Source organism: Mustela nivalis, assembly GCF_964662115.1.
Source record: "Mustela nivalis genome assembly, chromosome: X".
NCBI classification, from domain to species: domain Eukaryota; kingdom Metazoa; phylum Chordata; class Mammalia; order Carnivora; family Mustelidae; genus Mustela; species Mustela nivalis.
In genome coordinates, this window is record NC_139040.1 from 114319932 (window position 1) to 114338967 (window position 19036).

The following is a 19036-nucleotide window of genomic DNA, read 5'->3' on the forward strand; positions in this document are numbered from 1 at the left end:
ACACCCTTTGCTTTCTAACATCACTGACCTCTTGAAAGATCCAAAGGTTACTAACATTAGAATCTACATTATAACCATATCAATAAAGCAGTTAAGAAAAAAACAAAATAAGACCTAGAAAGATCTATGTTACTTATCTAGAATCATCAGGTTTAACAGTTTTTCCAGTGGGGGAAGGCTATCAGGTTTCAGGTATAAACCAATGCAGAAACAACTGCAGGGCATCAAAAGAAAATGAGAACTTCTGGCTCTAGTTTCCTGTGTCCCAGTTCAGGAATCGTAGCCAATGAGGTTTATCCGAGGCGTGATTATTGCTAATTGAAAAAGGGGACATAAAGGTGTGTCCATGGGAATGAGCTCCTATGCTCTTAAGTTAATTTTTATTAATTTCTTTTTCATTCATAATTTCAAAGATAATGCAACATAAAATACGGGGCAAAGGGAAGCTGGTTTTCAAGAACTTGTGTCTTCAAGTTTTTACTGGTACAATAGTCCTTCGAGCCTGGAACCACTCAAAGATGAATCATGCAAAGTAAGAAGAAAACCTTTATTTGAAACAGGTTTCTTGGTATGTGTGCTACAGAAAAGGCTGGCTGTAGCAGTTTCATTTCAATCCTGCAGTGATGTATAAATTAGACATTATTTAGGAATGATTAATTTCTGCTAAAATGTAGATTCAATCCAACATTATGCCAATTTTTACATTTATTGTAGACCCTATTTTAGCATTAGAGGTTAAATTTTCATCACCAAAAAATGAGAATAACTTTACAGCTACCACTAAGGTAATGAGCTGTGAAATTAATTTCCCAGTATTGCTTTGAAAATATACCCCTAGGTTGTAAAGAGAAATTCTGACTCCATCCAAAGGTATGATTTCACCGGAATTCTTCAGTCATCATCTACTGTTGGCTTGATTGTCACTCCTCTTCTTATTTGACCCCAACCAATTAAACTGCAAAAAGAAAATTTTAAAAACCATGAATTTTATACTCATTTCATTATCATTACTACACAATCATATGACATAACTGGTTTTACTTGCTGATCTACTAAATTTGAATGTTCCCCAAACCTGCTGTTCCACTAAGAAAGCTCACACTTTCTTCTTAGGTCCTCAGACCTACAAATATGCTTGTCTTCACTCTACAGAAATATACTAACTCCTCCAGAACCACCAGAGTCCTCTAGTCCACCTAAGGAATCATGATGATACACAATCTACCACAGTCTGATTTCCTAAAAAATCTCCTTTTCTAACCTTTTCTCCTTGAAAAATGCTTTTTGACCATTCACAGCACTGAACAGATCACAAAGGATTTAACATGACCCTGGCTGGCCAAGAAAATTAAGGGAAGAACTAAGCAGATTACTCTCAATAGCAGAGGAACTTCTGCTCCCTCTTTCGATGCTTGCTCTAATCAATGACCACGATGGAATGCTACCTCAACAACAGCTTCCAGAACAAAAAACTCATCTAAACACAAGGTAAAACCATAATCCTAGGCAATGTAAAGATCGCTCAGATGCCCTCATTTAACAGTTTTAACATATTTGCTAATTTTTAGAAGTCTGACTCTTTTTTACTTCAATTTATTATTGAGGTATAACTGACATACAATATTATATAGGTTTCAGGTATACAGCATAGTGATTTGACAATTCTACATATTATTCAATGCTTACCATAAGTGTATTCACCATCTGGCACCATACATTACAATATCATTTTTTTTTAAGATTTTATTTATTTATTTGACAGAGATCACAAGTAGACAGAGGCAGGCAGAGAGAGGAAGGAAAGCAGGCTTCCTGCTGAGCAGAAAGCCCGACGTGGGGCTTGATCCCAGGACCCTGGGATCATCACCTGAGCTGAAGGCAGAGGCTTAACCCACTGAGCCAGCCAGGTGCCCCAATACATTACAATATTATTGACTATGCTCCCTAAAGTGCACTTTTCATTCCCAGAACTTATTTGTTGTATAACTGAAAGCCTTAATCCCTTTCACGGACTCTAATTGTCCCCCTACCCACCTCATGCCCCCACCAGAGACTACCAGTTTGTCCTCTCAATTTAGGAGCCTGTTTTTTAGATTCTACCTGTGAGTGAAATTATATAGCTATTTGTCTTTCTCCAACTTATTTCACTTAGCATAAAATCCTCTAGATCCATCCATGTTGTCACAAATGGCAAGACTTTATTATTTTACGGCTGAGTAATATTTCACTGTGTATATATACACAGTGTAGGCGTATCTCCTTCCTCCAATCATATATGGATGGACACTTAGCTATTATAACACTGCAATAAACATAGATATATGCACATATATATCTTTTCAAATTAGCGTTTTCATTTTCTTTGGGGAAATACCCCATAGTAGAATGACTAGATCATATGGTATTTTGAAATTTCTGAGGCACTTCCATGCTGTTTTCCATAGTAGTTGCACCAATTTATATTCCCACAAACTGTGCATGATGGCTCCCTTTCCTCCACATCCTCAACGACACTTATTTTTTGACCTTTTTATTTTTTTAAGACTTATTTGAGAGAAAGAGAATCTCAAGCAGACCCCCAGCTGAGACGGAGCCCAATATAGGGCTCAATCTCACGATCCTGAGATCACGACCTGAGGTGAAATCAAGAGTCAGATGTCCAACCAAAGGAGTCACCCAAGCACCCCTTTTTCTTGTCTTTTGGACACTAGCCATTTGGAGTGGTATGTATCTCACTGTGATTTTGATTTGTATTTCCCTGACAATTAGTGATACTGAGCCTTTTTTCAGGTCTTTGTTGGCCACCTGTACGTCTTTGGAAAAATGTCTATTAAGGTGCACTACCCTTTTAAAAACTGAATTCTTGGGGTGCCTGGGTGGCTCAGTGAGTTAAGCCTCTGCCTTCGGCTCAGGTCATGATCTCAGGGTCCTGGGATAGAGCCCCGCATCAGGCTCTCTGCTCAGCAGGGAGTCTGCTTTCCCCTCTCTAGGCCTGCCTCTCTGCCTACTTGTGATCTCTTTCTCTCTCTCTCTCTCTCTGTCAAATAAATAAATAAAAATCTTTTAAAAATAAAATAAAATTGAATTGGTTAGCTGACTTGGCCTAGAGTTGTGAAAGTTCTTTATTTATTTTGGATACTAAGCCTTTATCGGATGTATCATTTAGAAACACCTTCTCCTGTTCAGTAGATTATCTTTTCACTTTGTTGGTTTCTTTTGCTATGCAAAAATTTGGTATTTTGGTGTAGTCCCAATAGTATATTTTTGCTTCTGTTTGCCATGCTTGAGGAGACATATCCATAAATATGTTGCTAAAGCTGATGTCAAAGATTACTACCTGTTTTAAGAGTTTGTCTCTTTAAGTCTGACATTTAGGTCTTAAATTTGTTTTGGGGTATGGTGTAAAAAAGTGGTACAGTTTTGGGGTGCCTGCGTGGCTCAGTCAGTTAAGCATCTGCCTTTAGCTCAGATCATGGACTCAGGGCCCATGATAAGGCCCCAAGTCAGATTTCCTGCTCAGTGGGAGTCTGCTTCTCTTCTTCCTCTGCTCCCCAACCCACCATGCTTGTGCACATGCTCTGTTTTGAATAAATAAATCAATCCTAAAAAAAAAAAAAAAGGTGGCCCAGTTTCACTCTTTTGTGTATAACTGTCCAGTTTTCCCAGCACCATTTTTTGAAGAGACTCTCTTCCCCCCACTGTATATTCTTGCCTCCTCTGTCACAGATTAACTGACCACATAAGCATGGGTTTCTTTCCAGGCTTTCCTGTTCCATGGATCTATAAGTCTATATTTGTGCTAGTACAATACTGTTTCGACTACTACAGGTTTGTAAGACAGCTTGAAATCTGGGGCTGTGATATCTCCAGCTTTGTACTTTTTCTCAACTGTTGTGGCTATCTGGGATCCTTTGTGATTCCACACAAATTTTAGGATTATTTATTCTAGTTCTATGAAAAATGGTATTTTGATAGGAATTACACTGATTCTGAAGATTGCTTTGGACAGTAACACCATTTCAACAATATCAATTCTTCTAATCCATAAGCATAATATGTCTTTCCATTTGTGTTGTCTTCAATTTCTTTCACCAAAGACTTATAGTTTTCAGAGTATAGGTCTTCCACATCCTTAGATTTATTCCTAGGTATTTTATTCTTTCCCAAGCAACCATAAATAAAATAGTTTTCTTAATCTCTCTTTCTGCTACTGTTATTAGTATTTAGAAGACAACAGATTCCTATATATTTATTTTGTATCCTGCAACTTTCTTGAATCCATTTATTATTAGTTCTAACAGTTTTCTGGTAGAGTCTTGCTAATTTTTAAGCAAGATCTAGTTTCATGTGAATAAAATCCTCTTACAGTATTAGTGGGCAGACACACACAAAAAAATCCTTTTATTCTAAAATCTGTTCTGATCTAGGAAATGTACCATTCTAACTAAGTAAGAATAATATATTCCCTGTTGAGAGTTTCTGAAAGTTTATTATTTAAGCCTATTTTAAAATACCCTGGGAATCAGTGTGTCTGTAATAGCAAATGGTATAATCACACCAAAGAGTAAAATCAAATGACATAAATACCACAAAGCAGGATTATTTACTTAAAATTCAACCAAAGGGTGCCGGGGTGGCTCAGTGGGTTAAAGCCTCTGCCCTCGGCTCAGGTCATGATCTCATGTCATGATCTCCTGGGGTGGGGCCCTGCATCAGGCTCTCTGATCCCTGCTTCCCTCTGAGCAATTTGAGCATGAAAATAAGTAAGGACAGTAGTGAATCATAACCTACTGAATAAAATAAAACTCTATGAGTCTATATTATAATCAGTTAAGTAAACACTAGGGAAGAAAGAACAATAAATGAGAAGTGGCGGGTTGGGGGAGGGTTGTCACCATTTTCTAATCATATAATCAAGTTCAATTCAGACAAGAATCATCAGCGGATGCGAAATCCAGGGTGGTAAGACGTGATGAGGAGTAAGCTATTCACTTCATCTCAGTGAGTCTTCCCATAAAATGCTTAGTAGGTGCACAGATAAAAACAGTATACAGTAGAAAACTGGACAACACTTCAACTGCATAATCAAAATTAACTTCCACAAGGAGGAGCAATCAGATCTCATGTGCCTCTGGTTGTGATTTCCTGAGGAGGTATCACCATCTATGTAACTATTCCAGCCAAGAATACATAACCTGAACCTAATCTTATGAAGTATCAGATAAACTCAGATTGAGAAAGAGTAAAAATGTGTTCTTCAAAATAGTCAATGTCAAGTAAGACAAAAAAACAAAACAAAACAAAACAAAAAAACCCAAGTACCTGATTAGAGATCTAAGAGACGTATGACAACTAAATGAGCCGAGACCAGAGGGACTACAGGACATTATAGGGACAAGCTGTGTAACTGGATTATCAACTATAGGTTTCAGTAATTATCAATGTTAACTTCTTGAAGTGGTTAATTAAGAGAATGTCTTTGTTTTTAGGAAATATAAACCAACATGTTAAGAGATCAAGAGATATGATATATACAACCCACACCTAAACAGTCAAGAAAGAAGTTTATACATATAGAATACACACACACTCAAATAAATTGCATATCTGGGAAAAGAGAAAAAGAGTTATGTGCAATTCTTGCAATTCTCTTGTTAAGTTTGAAATTATTTCCAAATATAAAGTTTTACAAAGCCAAAGAGAAAGATCAAGCCTAAATTCACTGGTTTTTTCATAGGTTGTGTGTATCACAAATCAAGGCTAGAAATACAAATTCAAAGTCATCCAAATAAATAGTGAGTTAAAGCCTCAATAAATAGTTAAGCTAAAAAACTGTTGTGTTCAAGGTAAAGTATGCCTGCCCACCACCAAGAACTTAAGGAAACTGTGTCTTTTTTATTAGATAGTGACGAAGGCTAGTAAACTTACCGCCAGTGTTTCTCAACTCTTCGGCTAAGGGCAATTTTTTCTCCTACTTCTGTGCAGACAGGGTTAGTCAAAACAATTTTGCCCAAATCGGCCTTAACTGCACTAACTCTTCCTCCTGTTGACAGGGATCCTATGTTGACCATGAGCACTTCATTCTTAGACAGTTTTTGCACCTAGGAAAATAAAATTGAGGAAAGATAAACCCCAAAATCAAGAAAATGCTTGCCAAAAATGACAGCTTATTTTCCCATATCCTTGCCAACAATACATACCAGCAATTTTCCATTTCTGCTAACCTAATATGAGACTTTCAAGTTCCTAAAAGTAGAAAGCCAAATTCACTCACCCTTTATGTTAATCCCACGTTAACTATAAAAGAATGAACCTTAAAACTGGTCCTAACATCACTGCCACTTTTCTGAAACAGGAATTATAGAAAGCACTTACCTTTGCTGCTTTCTTGTCTCCTTCAGTGCGTACACCTAGCAGCCGTCTAAGTAGGAAATAGGAGATTTCCAATTCTGTGAAGATCTCTGGTAAAGCTCCAACTGCACCAAGTACCTGTCCCACCATTCTGTCAGCCCGGCACAAAGTAGGGTCAATTTTTGTTCCCACTCCTGATATAAAAACAAGATATATAAAGCCTAACTTTTAATTTCCTGTAAGTCTACCCAACACTTAGTCAAATAAATACAGCATATACCTATACATTTTAATACACATTTATATTCTCATACTCATGTAATAGCTTCATGGGCATGAGAAAATACCTGTCTTACCTGAAGAAACAGAATCATGAACCCACGGATTAGTTGGGCATTTGAGAACAGTCTCTTGATTTAAATTCTAAACAAAGGACAGAGATGACAACCTAACTAAAAAATGAGTCTGAATATACTTAATAAAGGTTGAAAAGATACAAAATTCATAATGAGTAATTTGTAGAATATTTGCTTGCCATTTCTCCCCTGAAAGGCTGATTAAAAAAATAACTTCAGGGCGCCTGGGTGGCTCAGTGGATTAAGCCGCTGACTTTGGCTCAGGTCATGATCTCAGGGTCCTGGGATCGAGTCCCGCATCGGGCTCTCTCCTCAGCGGAGAGCCTGCTTCCCTCTCTCTCTTTCTGCCTGCCTCTCCATCTACTTGTGATTTCTCTGTCAAATAAATAAATAAAATCTTTAAAACAAACAAACAAACAAAAACTTCAGGACTTCATATATGATTCAGAGGATCCACTTCAAAATATTTTAGCTGCATATGAGGATAGGGAAGGGGATAAAAGGATGAACCAAGACTGGTAAAGCACTGGTTAACTGGTTCAAGCTGGGTGGTGGCTACATGAGTATTATCATTAAATTATATATATGGTAAACTCTTAATGACAGAATAAAAAAGTGAATTATATACCCAAAAACCAGAGAACCAAAAGACGAACTCCTTCTTTATCCAACAACAACTTCTTTAATTCAAAGGTACAACATATCTAAGTCTCATTTGAATCTTGTCTTTTTCTGGGTATCTGCTAAGACACTAAGTAGTAACAAACTAGAAAAATCCGTAAAATCATCTCAGTAATTGCTACACAATCAAAGTTATTTTTTATTCCCACCTCAGAGTAAACATGATCTGAAAGGATTCAACTGACATTTGTGGATAATTTTCCATTTGCAAAACACACGCAAAAAAACAACCACTCTACCACCAAAATTGTGTAGACAAAGAAGTATACTTAATTATTTTAAATGCTGGATCATAACACTTATTACTGCTAAAAGGAATTACTTCATATACTAAACCAAAACACATTCTTCTTTATCCTTAGAAATAGTTTTTACAAACACATGAAACTATCTTATGAACTAAAACCAATAACTTAACCACATTAATGTTCCCCACCCCAATCAATTATTTGAAATACCCAATTAAAAATCTACAATATATCTTTTTGGGCAATCCTTTTCCCACGAAAAATACGACAAAAATGTAGGGATGAGAGAAAAATCCTTACCGATAAGACCTCCTGGAGCAGCATATTGAAGATCATTATGTTCTGCAAAAAGGGACACGATTTTGGAAAAGATTGGTTTACACATGAGTTTTCCTTCACTATCTTTGGAAACAATACCAGGTCTGACTTCTATCTCCTGGCCCACCTGTAAACATAGAAGAACATAGAAGTTAGTAATTAGATTTACTGTGGGACAACACCATTACCAGTTACATAGCAGAAGTCTTAAGAGGAAGATGCCCAAACTGAAAAGACCATTATTTCTCTATGTTGAGGATTGTTATTAAAAAAAAAAAAAATAATGGGGAAGAGAGCTTCAAAACCAGAAATATCCATCCAACTGTTGCTAACTACCTACCACACAAGCCTCTCTCCATATAAAATGTGATCCAGGGGCGGCCGGGTGGCTCAGTGGGTTAAGCCTTCAGCTCAGGTCATGACCCCAGGGTCCTGGGATTGAGCCCAGCATTGGGCTCTCTGCTCAGCAGGGAGCCTGCTTCCCCCTTTCTCTCTGCCTGCCTCTCTGCCTACTTGTGATCTCTCTCTCTGTCAAGTAAATAAGTAAAATATTTAGGAAAAAATTTTTACTTTTAATTTGGAGTATCCTACTATTCACCTTATGATTAAGACAGGGAAAAATAAACAAATAAAAATATAACAATCAAAATCCAGTTCACCTTTAATACTCCTTTTAGAATACTGCCACCAGCTACACCACCCTTAAGGTCATCAACTTCACAGCCAGGTTTGTTGACATCAAAGGACCTAATAACTAAAAGAAAACAAAACAAATTAAAGTCAAATCTGCTCATTTTAATTTTAAAGGAAATATTCTTTACTAAGATAATTTTTCTAAGATAGAGGCCACATAATATTTATACACACAGGCAACTTTGTGATAAAATCTATCATCATTACTCTTACGCTTATTGCAGGTTTACGTATGATGAAAATAGTAGAAATAAAAGTTAATTGACGGGGGCACACTATGGTACATCCATACTATGGAACATCAGCAGGTATTAAAGAACGTTTCGGCTTTTTTTTTTTTTTTTTTAAGACTGATTTATTTGAGATAGAGAGCATACATGCGTGCTGGGGGGATGGACAGAGGGAGAGGGACAGAAAAACTTAAGCAGACTCCACACTGAGCATGGAACCTGACATGGGGCTCAATCCCATGACCCTGAGATCTTGACTTAAGCTGAAACCAAGAGTTTGATGCCTAACCAAATATGCCACCCAGGCACCCCTAAAAAAGGATGTCTAACCTATAATATAATGACCTAAAAGAATAACCCACACATTCTATTTAAAATCACACACACACACATAAAACCAGACACAAGTAACACAGAGAGTATGATCCCATTTCCATAAAGTAAAACTGAAATGGGAAACACGAACATGTTTATACATAATGATATGCATGAAGAGGAAGGTGTGAGACTAGTACACACCATTAACTTTGGCTGCTTCTGGGCTAAAGGGCTAGAAGTGAAAGGCAGGGAGACTGTGGACTTTTTTCCTTTATCTATCTCTGCGTAACTTCTTAAATTAAAATTTAGTTTTAAAACTACAAAACAGGGGCACCTGGGTAGCTCAGTCGCTAAGCATCTGCTTTCAGCTCAGGTCATGATCCCAGGGTCCCTGCTCGGCAGAGGGCCTACTTCTCTCTCTCCCACTCCCCCTGCTTGTGTTCTCTGTGTCTCTGTTAAGTAAATCAAATAAAATCTTAAAAAAAAAAAAAAAAAACCTACAGAAGAACTTTCGAACTACATGCACTGAACTTAGGTCAAGAGCAGTGACTTTGGGGGCGCTGGGTGGCTCAATTGGTTAAGCCACTGCTTTCGGCTCAGGTATTGAACCCGGAGTCTTGGGACTGAGTCCCACATTGGGCTCCCAGCTCCACAGGGAGTCTGCTTCTCCCTCTGACCTTCTCCCCTCTCATGTTTTCTCACTCTCTCAAATAAATAAATAAACAAATAAATAAAATATTGAAGAAAAAGAAAAAGAACAGTGACTTTAAACAAGGATACACATCACAATTACCCAAGAGAACACTTCCCATGATATCAAGTTGTGCAGGCTCAGAGAGGCTCAAATGTCTGTTTTAAAAAGGCTCCTACATCTGTATAGGAACCACAAGCTTAGTGTAGTACCAATATTGGTCCTATGAACGTCAGTAAAATCTTCATTAATGTACAATAAAAACATCTGTATGAAAGTTCTAATATCCTGTTACTGATCAAAACATTTTAATTCCATGGAGAATACTGTATAACTCCATCTTGATCATGTGAAATACCATATACAGACCACAAAAAGGTTAAAAGTTCCTTCTGTATGGGGACTCTGTCCCTCTTCCAGTAATGCAATCTAGCATTGACAATACAATCCCAGAATCAAAAAACTTTACGAAGATTGTTTTTATCTCTACAGAAAGAGGAAGTATTAATAAACACCCTTCAAGACGAATCATCAATATGAAAAAGATCAAATTAAGAGTTAAAGAGGAGTGCCTGGGTGGCTCAGTGGGTTGAGCCTCTGCCTTCGGCTCAGGTCGTGAACTCAGGGTCTTGGGATGGAGCCCAGCGTTGGGCTCCCGGCCCAGCAGGAAGCCTCCTTCTCTCTCTCCTACTCCCTCTGCTTATATTCCCTCTCTCGCTGTCTCTCTCTGTGTGTCAAAAAAATAAAATCTTTAAAAAAAGAAAAAGAGTTAAAGACAAATACTATCACTTACCAATAAGTCGGGGTTCTGAAGTAAAGTCTCTTGGTGGTACTGGAATTTTCTTCACTATGTACTCACAAACAACTTCAATGTTGTATTTCAGCTGAGCAGAAATTGGAATAATAGGAGCTCCTTCTGCTACTGTGCCTATACAAAATTCAGAAAGATTAAAATCCTTTAGTTTTACAGAACTTGGTCTTTCTACGTTACATGAAAAAGTCAAGATTACAAAAATAGACGCCTTGGGGTGTCTGAGTGGCTCAGTCAGTTGAGCCTCCAGCTCGTGGTTTCAGCTCAGGTCATGATATTGGTTGGAATTGTGTGACTGAGCCCCACATCAGGCCCTGTGCTCAGCAGGGAGTGTGCTTGAGAGACTCTCTCTTCCTCTTCTTCTGCCCCTTCTTCTCTAAAATAAATAAATTTTAAAAAGCAAAACAAAACAGGGGCACCTGGGTGGCTCAGTGAGTTAAGCCTCTGCCTTTGGCTCAGGTCATGATCTCAGGGTCCTGGGATTGAGACTCACATCGGGCTCTCTGCTCAGTGGGGAGCCTGCTTCCCCCCTCCACACTGCCTGCCTCTCTGCCTACTTGTGATCTCTGTCAAATAGATAAATAAAAACTCTAGAAACAAAAACAAGAAACACTAAAATAGATGCCTAAACATCCTCACACAAATGCCAACAGGTGCAAAATGATAATTCTGTTTAGAAAGATGGCAGTATTCTGTTGGGTTTTACTCCTAAAAATGAATACTACTCCTTTTATGGAAAAAAATTTGTTAAAATATATTTACACACGTATTTACTATGCTAAAACGATAATACCATCTAAAGGAGTAAATATTAACGCTCCTGGGAAAAAGCACGTTACTAAAGATTTCTAGTAACATGTAATTAACCTCCAAATAAATGTCAAGGTAAAATTACAGACTCTTTGCTAATCAAAGACTACTGGCTCATAAAATATTTGCTCCTTATTAATTATATGTCAAACAGGTTGGTCAAAGAAATGGACCAAACATAATTAGATTTTAATCAAAATGACTTATTCTTTTTCATCATGACAGAACTAGATTCATGGGAATCAATCCTTCAAACAACGCTGAGAGGGAATTGTCAACAATAACATGCATTATGTCTTCCCTGAAATGAAAAACCTTATGCAGCAGAGAAATGGGACAGAGAAATGAACTCATAACGATTAAATACATCATTGTCAGTTCCAATGATCAAAGTACTCGGTAAGAATAGTATAAGACTCAAGTTCAAAACAAAAAAAAGCTTCTGTTCATTAAGGAGGCCTTTTTTTCCTAAACTGACTCACAGTTTCCAGAATACAACTTCAGTTCTAACTTTCAGCCAGCAAAAATATACTTCAGTTTAAACTTCTAATAATAAAAGAAGTCACTGAGATGAAATTTGTAGCATAGTGAATATAGACAATAGTATTTTAACAACTTTTGTGTGGTAACAGACAGTAACTATATTTACTGTCGGGAACACTGCATTATGTACTGAATTATCAGAACTATTGAATCCCTATATTATACACTTGAAACTAACATAGTACATCAACTATACCTCAGCAAAATATTTGAAACACACATGGATGAAAAAAAATGTATGTGCTTTAGTTTATCAAATTCACATAGATTTCACTAATTTTATCAGGTAGCTAACAAGTAGTAGGTAGGTAAATAAGGTTTTCTGTTTTGTTTTGTTTTTTAAGATTTTATTTATTCATTTGACAGAGAGAGATCACAAGTAGGCAGAGAGGCAGGCAGAGAGAGAGGAGGAAACAGGCTCCTGGCCAACCAGAGACTTGGATGTGGGGCTTGATCCCAGGATCTGGGACCATGACCTGAGCTGAAGGCAGAGGCTTTAACCCACTGAGCCACCCAGGAGCCCCGGTAAATAAGGTTTTAAGATGCAAAAATCTGGGGCGCCTTGGTGGCTCAGTGGTTTAAGCCTCTGCCTTCGGCTCAGGTCATGATCTCAGGGTCTTGGGATCACACCCCACATTGAGCTCTCTGCTCAGTGGGGAGCCTGTTTCCTCTCTCTCTCTGCCTGCCTCTCTGCCTACTTGTAATCAATCTCTCTCTCTGACAGATAAATAATAAAACAATTTTTTAAAAAATCTTAAAAAAAAAAGATGGAAAAATTTATCTATTTCAGACAGTCTATTATAGTAAAAGTTAAATTTAACATCTGGTATCTGGATTAAATATCTCTCAAAGTGATTCATAGATTTATTAGTGATTACGTCTTCTTACCTTGTACAAACGCAAGGATCTGTTCATACTGTTCTTTAGCCTGACTTTCTTTTACCAGATCAATTTTATTTTGTAGAATCAAAATATGCTTCAGTTTCATGATTTCTATAGCAGCCAGGTGTTCAGAAGTCTGAGGTTGAGGACAAGACTCATTACCAGCTAGATGATGAATTAAAAAGATGCATGAGAATTAACTGAAAACATCCAGAATAAGCAAATCCAAAGGGACAGAAAGCAGATTAGTGGTTGCTAGGAGCTGGAGGGAAGGTATGGCACAGAGTGACTGCTTAACAGGCATGGGGTATCCTTTTGGGGCAATGAGAATGTCTGGAACTAGAAATTTGTGATGCTTATAGAACACTGTTAATGTACTTAATGTCACTGAGTTGTGCACTTTAAATAACTATAATGGTAAATTTTATTTTATGTGTATTTTACTACCAAAACAAATTTACCTGGCATCTAATGAAGGAAACTTTTGCATATTCTAGCCTCACTCCAGGCAAAAGTCCTGGATATCACTGCCAAGCGTCCACCGTTTGCCCTGTTTCACCCTTTGTGCCTGCATTCACTGGAGCCTCCAGATCATCTGACTTTCATCCCTGGTGCTATGCAAGAAGCTTGGAATCAACAAGTTTGGCATCCCAGGGTCTGCCCTTTGCTCAGGTATAAGGTATAGCCCTCTGGCTCTATCCAGTCTTAGAGATGTTTTGGCCCAGTTCAGCTCCTAAGAGGTAGAGAGTAATTAAGGGAAAACACTTAATGCAGTCTGTGAATTTCAACTACTACCAAAGGGTACTCCCTAACAAAGGGAGACAAGAACACTAAATGCACAGACAACCAACAGCATATCATAAACATTGGCATGTTTTGTTGGGCATTCCAACAATCAACTTCCCCAAGCAGTGATGTTAAGCAGTCCTGTACTGTACCTACTTGGCACCCTTTAAAAATTATGTCCCATACATTAAGTGTCTGCCTTTGTCTTCGTTCATGATCCCAGGGTTCTAGGATCAAGCCCAGTATCAGGCTCCCTGCTGAGTGGGGAGCCTGCTTCTCCCTCTCTGCTCTTGCCCTATCTCTCTCAATCTCAAAATCTTCAAAAAAATAAAAACAATGTCCCATAACAATGAAATCTCTTGACAGCTCACAGAAGGAAGGTAGCACAATCCTAGCTTTGAAAATCCCAATTAGGTCTACACTTTAGCACTTATTATGAATAAGATTTGCATCTAAATAAAACCACTATACATCAACATTGCTGCAGATGACAAATACATGTACACTTATAAAAATATTTAACTAAAATAATAAACCATCTCATGTCATCTAGGTAGGAAAAGTGCACTAGTGATTTTAATTTAAAGATATAGACTAACCTTGAAGCTAATGATACATTATATGTTTATAAAAAAATAAAAATTTAAATTAAAAAAAATATACACTAACCTACGAATTCTCTAATCAGCCCCACATCTATCTTAGTATTTTGTGATACCTGGTAGGCAGAGGTGTCATCCTGGATGACATCTTAGCTCCCATTTGTGTCACTCTTAGGTAATGGATACGGCCCTTAATGTCCCTAGTTCCCCTTTAATATTCTATCTTGGATTTGCTCCACACTGATTTGTCGAAACCAATTCTGATATATTTACCTATCAACAGAAGAGCTGCATCCATCACTGCTGCACCATTTAGCATAGTAGCCATCAAGATATCATGGCCAGGACAGTCAACAAAGGAAACATGTCTAACGATGAAGAAATAACAATCAGTTCTAAAAACAATCCATATTTTCACAGGTAGAAAATTCCCAAATCCAATCAAAACGAATATGGTATAGAGCATGATATAAAATGTATACTGGCAATGTCATCGATTTGAAAGCTAAAACTGTTAACAGAATGGGCACTACCACCTAAAAAAATAATTTGCCAAAAATTCCTCCAGCACCTTGAAAAGCTGGAACTGCCAATGTGAAATAGAGACGGCAATACTATTTTAGCAAAACTGCTACTCATTGAGAATTACTATTTTTAAAGAGTGTATGCTCATATGGTCATGATCTAAAACAGGGGTTAGCAAACTAAGACCCTTAGGCCAAATCTGGCCCATACCCACTCAAGCACATATTATTTGCACCCACTTTCGTAACACAAGAGCAAAGATGAGTAGCTTCTTCCCAGAGAACCTATGGCCTGCAGAGATAAAAATATTTATGATCTGGCCACTTATAAAAAAAGGTTTCCTGTTCTCTGATGAGGACTAGAACCAGGGTGAGGCTGAGTGAGATATTTGTCTTAGATGCAAAATTTAAGAGAGTGCCATGGGGTGCCTGGGTGGCTCAGTGGGTTAAAGCCTCTGCCTTCGGCTCAGGTCATGATCCCGGGGTCCTGGGATCAAGCCCCACATTGGGCTCTCTGCTCAGTGTGGAGACTGCGTCCTCTCTCTCTCTGCCTACTTGTGATCTCTGTCAAATAAATAAAATCTTAAAAAAAAAAATTTAGAGAGGGCCAAAAAACTCACTAATCAAGATAAATAACATTTAAATTTTTAAGATTTTTAAAAACAAAATGCAAACAAATTCACGATGAGTAAAATATCAAAGGTAACTAATAATGCCACACTGAACCAAAAATGATACTGAAGCAAATGGGAAAAATGTGCTATTTTGAGTTGTCTTTATTTAAATAAATAATATTCTATTAAGATTTCTTTGCATCAATTTCAAAAAGCACTGCCTTGAAATACTGTTTATCCTGATCACTGAGGTTTTTTTTTTTTCTTTTTCTTTAGGATTCCCCCCCTTACATTTGGGGTTCAAGGGAAGGGCTTCACTTACCTTTCCCCAGTCCCAGCCCTGGCCCAATGTAAAAATTTCCTTGTGGGCCATCCCTAACCCTATTAACATCACTAAGGAATATGAGTCTGTAACATCTGATAAAGAACCAGGATACAAATCATATTCAGAAACTTGATGTGGTAACAAGCCCATGTACTGAAGAGAAGTAATTAAGGATGGCTTTGTTAATCCCCTATCTAAAAAACTGAAACAACACTATTTAAAAGAAATGTAGGAAGCCTCGCAAAAAGCTTCCCCTCAATCCAATGAGCTGTGTTTCCCTCCATTCCATTTGCTCACATTACCTTTCCTTTGGAGAACTTACATGCAAGTATTTAAATTGAGGATGAGGATGATTTAGACTTTTCAAATTACTGTCCTTACAGACAGCAAGAACACCAAAACATAGAAAAAAGATACTCAGCAATTAGTTTCAAAATTTAATATCTCAGTTAAATACTTCAAAAAGCACAATCACGGGGCGCCTGGGTGGCTCAGTGGGTTAAGCCACTGCCTTCAGCTCAGGTCATGATCTCAGGGTCCTGGGATCGAGTCCCGCATCGGGCTCTCTGCTCAGCGGGGAGCCTGCTTCCTCCTCTCTCTCTCTCTCTGCCTGTCTCTCTGCCTACTTGTGATCTCTCTCCATCAAATAAATGAATAAAATCTTTAAAAAAAAAAAAAAAGCACAATCACAAGACAATAGAACATGAAGTATAAGGTGTTTTCTGAAAGAGGTCACCTGACTAATTTGAAATTCCCTTTGGTCCCTGGGATGTCTGTAGGAAACTCATCTGGTGTACTACTTCCACAGGATCTGTAACATTCTGGCCGAGGACAACTTGGATCGTCAAGTTTATAAATCTAAAAATTCCAATAAAAAAAAGATTCGAATTTGTTATCTGCACATTCAACAAAGCTTTTTCTAGTTCTACAACACAAACTCACCTTAGCATTAGCATATCCAAGCTTGATTGTAATATTTCTTTCTAGTTCATTTTTGAACCTGACAGTGTGAACTCCAGAAATAGCTTTTACAACTGTGGATTTCCCATGAGCTACATGACCAATGGTACCTATAGACAAAGTATAAGAAATTAATTCATGAGCATTCAGTTACACAGAATACTATTTCAGAAAGCACTGGAATAGAAAATCCAAAGCTAAAACTCACTATAAATACCAACATAAAACCAACAGTGACTTCAATTTTTCCTCCTTCATATTCTTTCCTACCAAAACCTTATTCTGATACAGGACTGAATGGAACTTCCCCTGTAATGACAATCTCGTCAAAAGCTACACTCCAGTACAGCAAAAGCTATTCATCTTATGTTTCTAACCACATAAAAAACTGCCTTCATTTAAAATAAACACTCAATAAGATAAAATCTTAGATTAAAGAACTTCCAGCACAACCACAGTGAAGTAAAAAAGTATGAGTCCTGACACAACCAAAAAGAAACTGCAATAATAGGAAAACAACCCAGGTTTAATTATGGTAATGCTATCAAGGGTAAGATGTATCTTATAACTTAATATAACCTGACGGTAGAGCTTTACTTTTAACTAAATTTAATTGTGCTGCTTCTGTCAAATACCCTAAATTTACACTCAGTCAACAAACCTTCTCCTCTAAAGTTCTAGGTGGCAATTAGGGGAGGAAAAAACCCCTTCTACTTAATAATCACTTATATACCAAATAAAACTTTTGAAAATTATGCCCTTGCAACAACCCTGTGTGGCAAGTACCATATTTTCACCTCTTCTGTTGCATATGACTACATCTTGCTTTATGCTACTAAATTTTTCATATGTCTGTACCATTACTTCTCACCTAGACATGAGCTAGGCGTGAACAGTATATGCTTCCCACAAAATCCGGCAGGATTTTACTCACACAGGCTCAAAGTCTATTTCTTGAATATCTGCGTCCTCATAAAATTCAAGTAATCACACAAAGGGAGAAGATAATAAAATTACCTGTCGAGAAAAAGTCATGTCGCCAAATTATTCTTATCTTACCTATATTAATTGTGGCTTGTCTGCTGATAACTTCGTGTGAAAGTGGTGTCAACTTGGTAACATCCTGCAATGAAACATTTTTATTTCAAATCGCTGAGGTAAGACTTCCTTTGATTTTACATTTGCTACCCATAGCCTGCCACCATGTGAACAGCTCTCCTCTACTTCTAAAGCACTTTTCCTGCAAAAGCAATATTGTACTTTGATAACTGGGAAGCCCTAAATGTCCTGCATCGTTACAGAACTACACCTCCACTCACTATGGGAGATGTCAAAGCCTGAGACCGAACCCCCACCCCCAACCCGCCCCGGCAACCTTGTCAGCATAAGCACTAAGAATACGGTAGATACGCCCTTTCCACACCTTCAGAAGCAAAAGCCTTAGTAACACTTAACACCATGACTTTCCAGCCGAATCCTCCGGGTGCCTGAGGTCCCACAAACTCAGAACCCCATGTACAGCTCACGGACTTGCCGAGCTGCAGGCGGCGGCACGAGTCTCCCTCCTAACACATGCTCCCGACAGCCCGGCACTGCCTCGTCTCAACGCCTCCCCGGAGGCTCGATCATCCACTTCTGAGTTCACTTCGCATCCTTGCAGAACGAAACCTTACCAAGGTGGCGAGATCCTGGCGAGAAAGATGCGGCTGCCCCAGAGTCACTCCAGCCTCACCCCCCGCCATCTTGCTCCGAGAAGAAGGAAGTCGCCCAAGCTGCCGCCTGACCGAACGCAGGTCCCCTTTTGTGGGGCGGGGAAGGGGAGGCGGAAAGGCCGACTAGGACCCACGCCTGGGAAAGGAGGCGGGCTAGTGCAGCAGGGTCCTCGCTGTTTGGACTTCTCTACGCTTGGGTTTACACAATGTCTGACGGACGACTCACTAAAAAAACAGGAGGCAGAGTTTTGGAATCCATTCGTCGCCCACCTGACGGATTTTTGTGCAGGCAACGCTGAGGGCAGCCCCAAAAGAAGCCCCCTCCTCCCCCCCTCCGCTAGGCGGGTGATGCAACCGCCAAGCGCGCCAGCGAGGGAGAAGCCATTTCCGGTTCCCGTGGGTATGGCCGGAAGAGTTTCCCGGAAGCTGGGAATGTTCTCTGGGGGTGTGAGGACAGACGATGGGGGCTGTCCATCTTTGCTGATTTCCATAATTTAATAAGGCGAGATCGCTTGGGGTGCGGCTAGGCGGTGATGGCCACGTTGGCCGCGTTTACGGCGTTCGCGTCACCTGGCGGGTGG

General features: G+C 38.7%; 1 protein-coding gene across 2 annotated transcripts in view; it reads right to left on the reverse strand.

The window, feature by feature from the left end:
* Positions 1–533: 533 nt before the first annotated feature.
* Positions 534–19036, reverse strand: part of EIF2S3 (eukaryotic translation initiation factor 2 subunit gamma) — a 30155-nt gene continuing 11652 nt past the window's right edge. Inside the window, exons 1-12 of one of the 2 annotated variants that reach the window (XM_082718261.1) lie at positions 18417–18675; positions 17803–17866; positions 16726–16853; positions 16520–16641; positions 14594–14688; positions 12939–13097; positions 10680–10814; positions 8614–8708; positions 7937–8081; positions 6376–6545; positions 5929–6101; positions 534–955 (exon numbers count right to left, since the gene is read on the reverse strand). In XM_082718261.1, coding sequence (XP_082574387.1) covers positions 892–955; positions 5929–6101; positions 6376–6545; positions 7937–8081; positions 8614–8708; positions 10680–10814; positions 12939–13097; positions 14594–14688; positions 16520–16641; positions 16726–16853; positions 17803–17866; positions 18417–18485 — 1419 coding nt within the window. In that variant the 5' untranslated portion in view covers positions 18486–18675 and the 3' untranslated portion in view covers positions 534–891. Of the gene's footprint in view, positions 956–5928; positions 6102–6375; positions 6546–7936; positions 8082–8613; positions 8709–10679; positions 10815–12938; positions 13098–14593; positions 14689–16519; positions 16642–16725; positions 16854–17802; positions 17867–18416; positions 18676–19036 lie in introns of those variants that run through there. The other variant, XM_082718262.1, reaches the window with a different exon arrangement.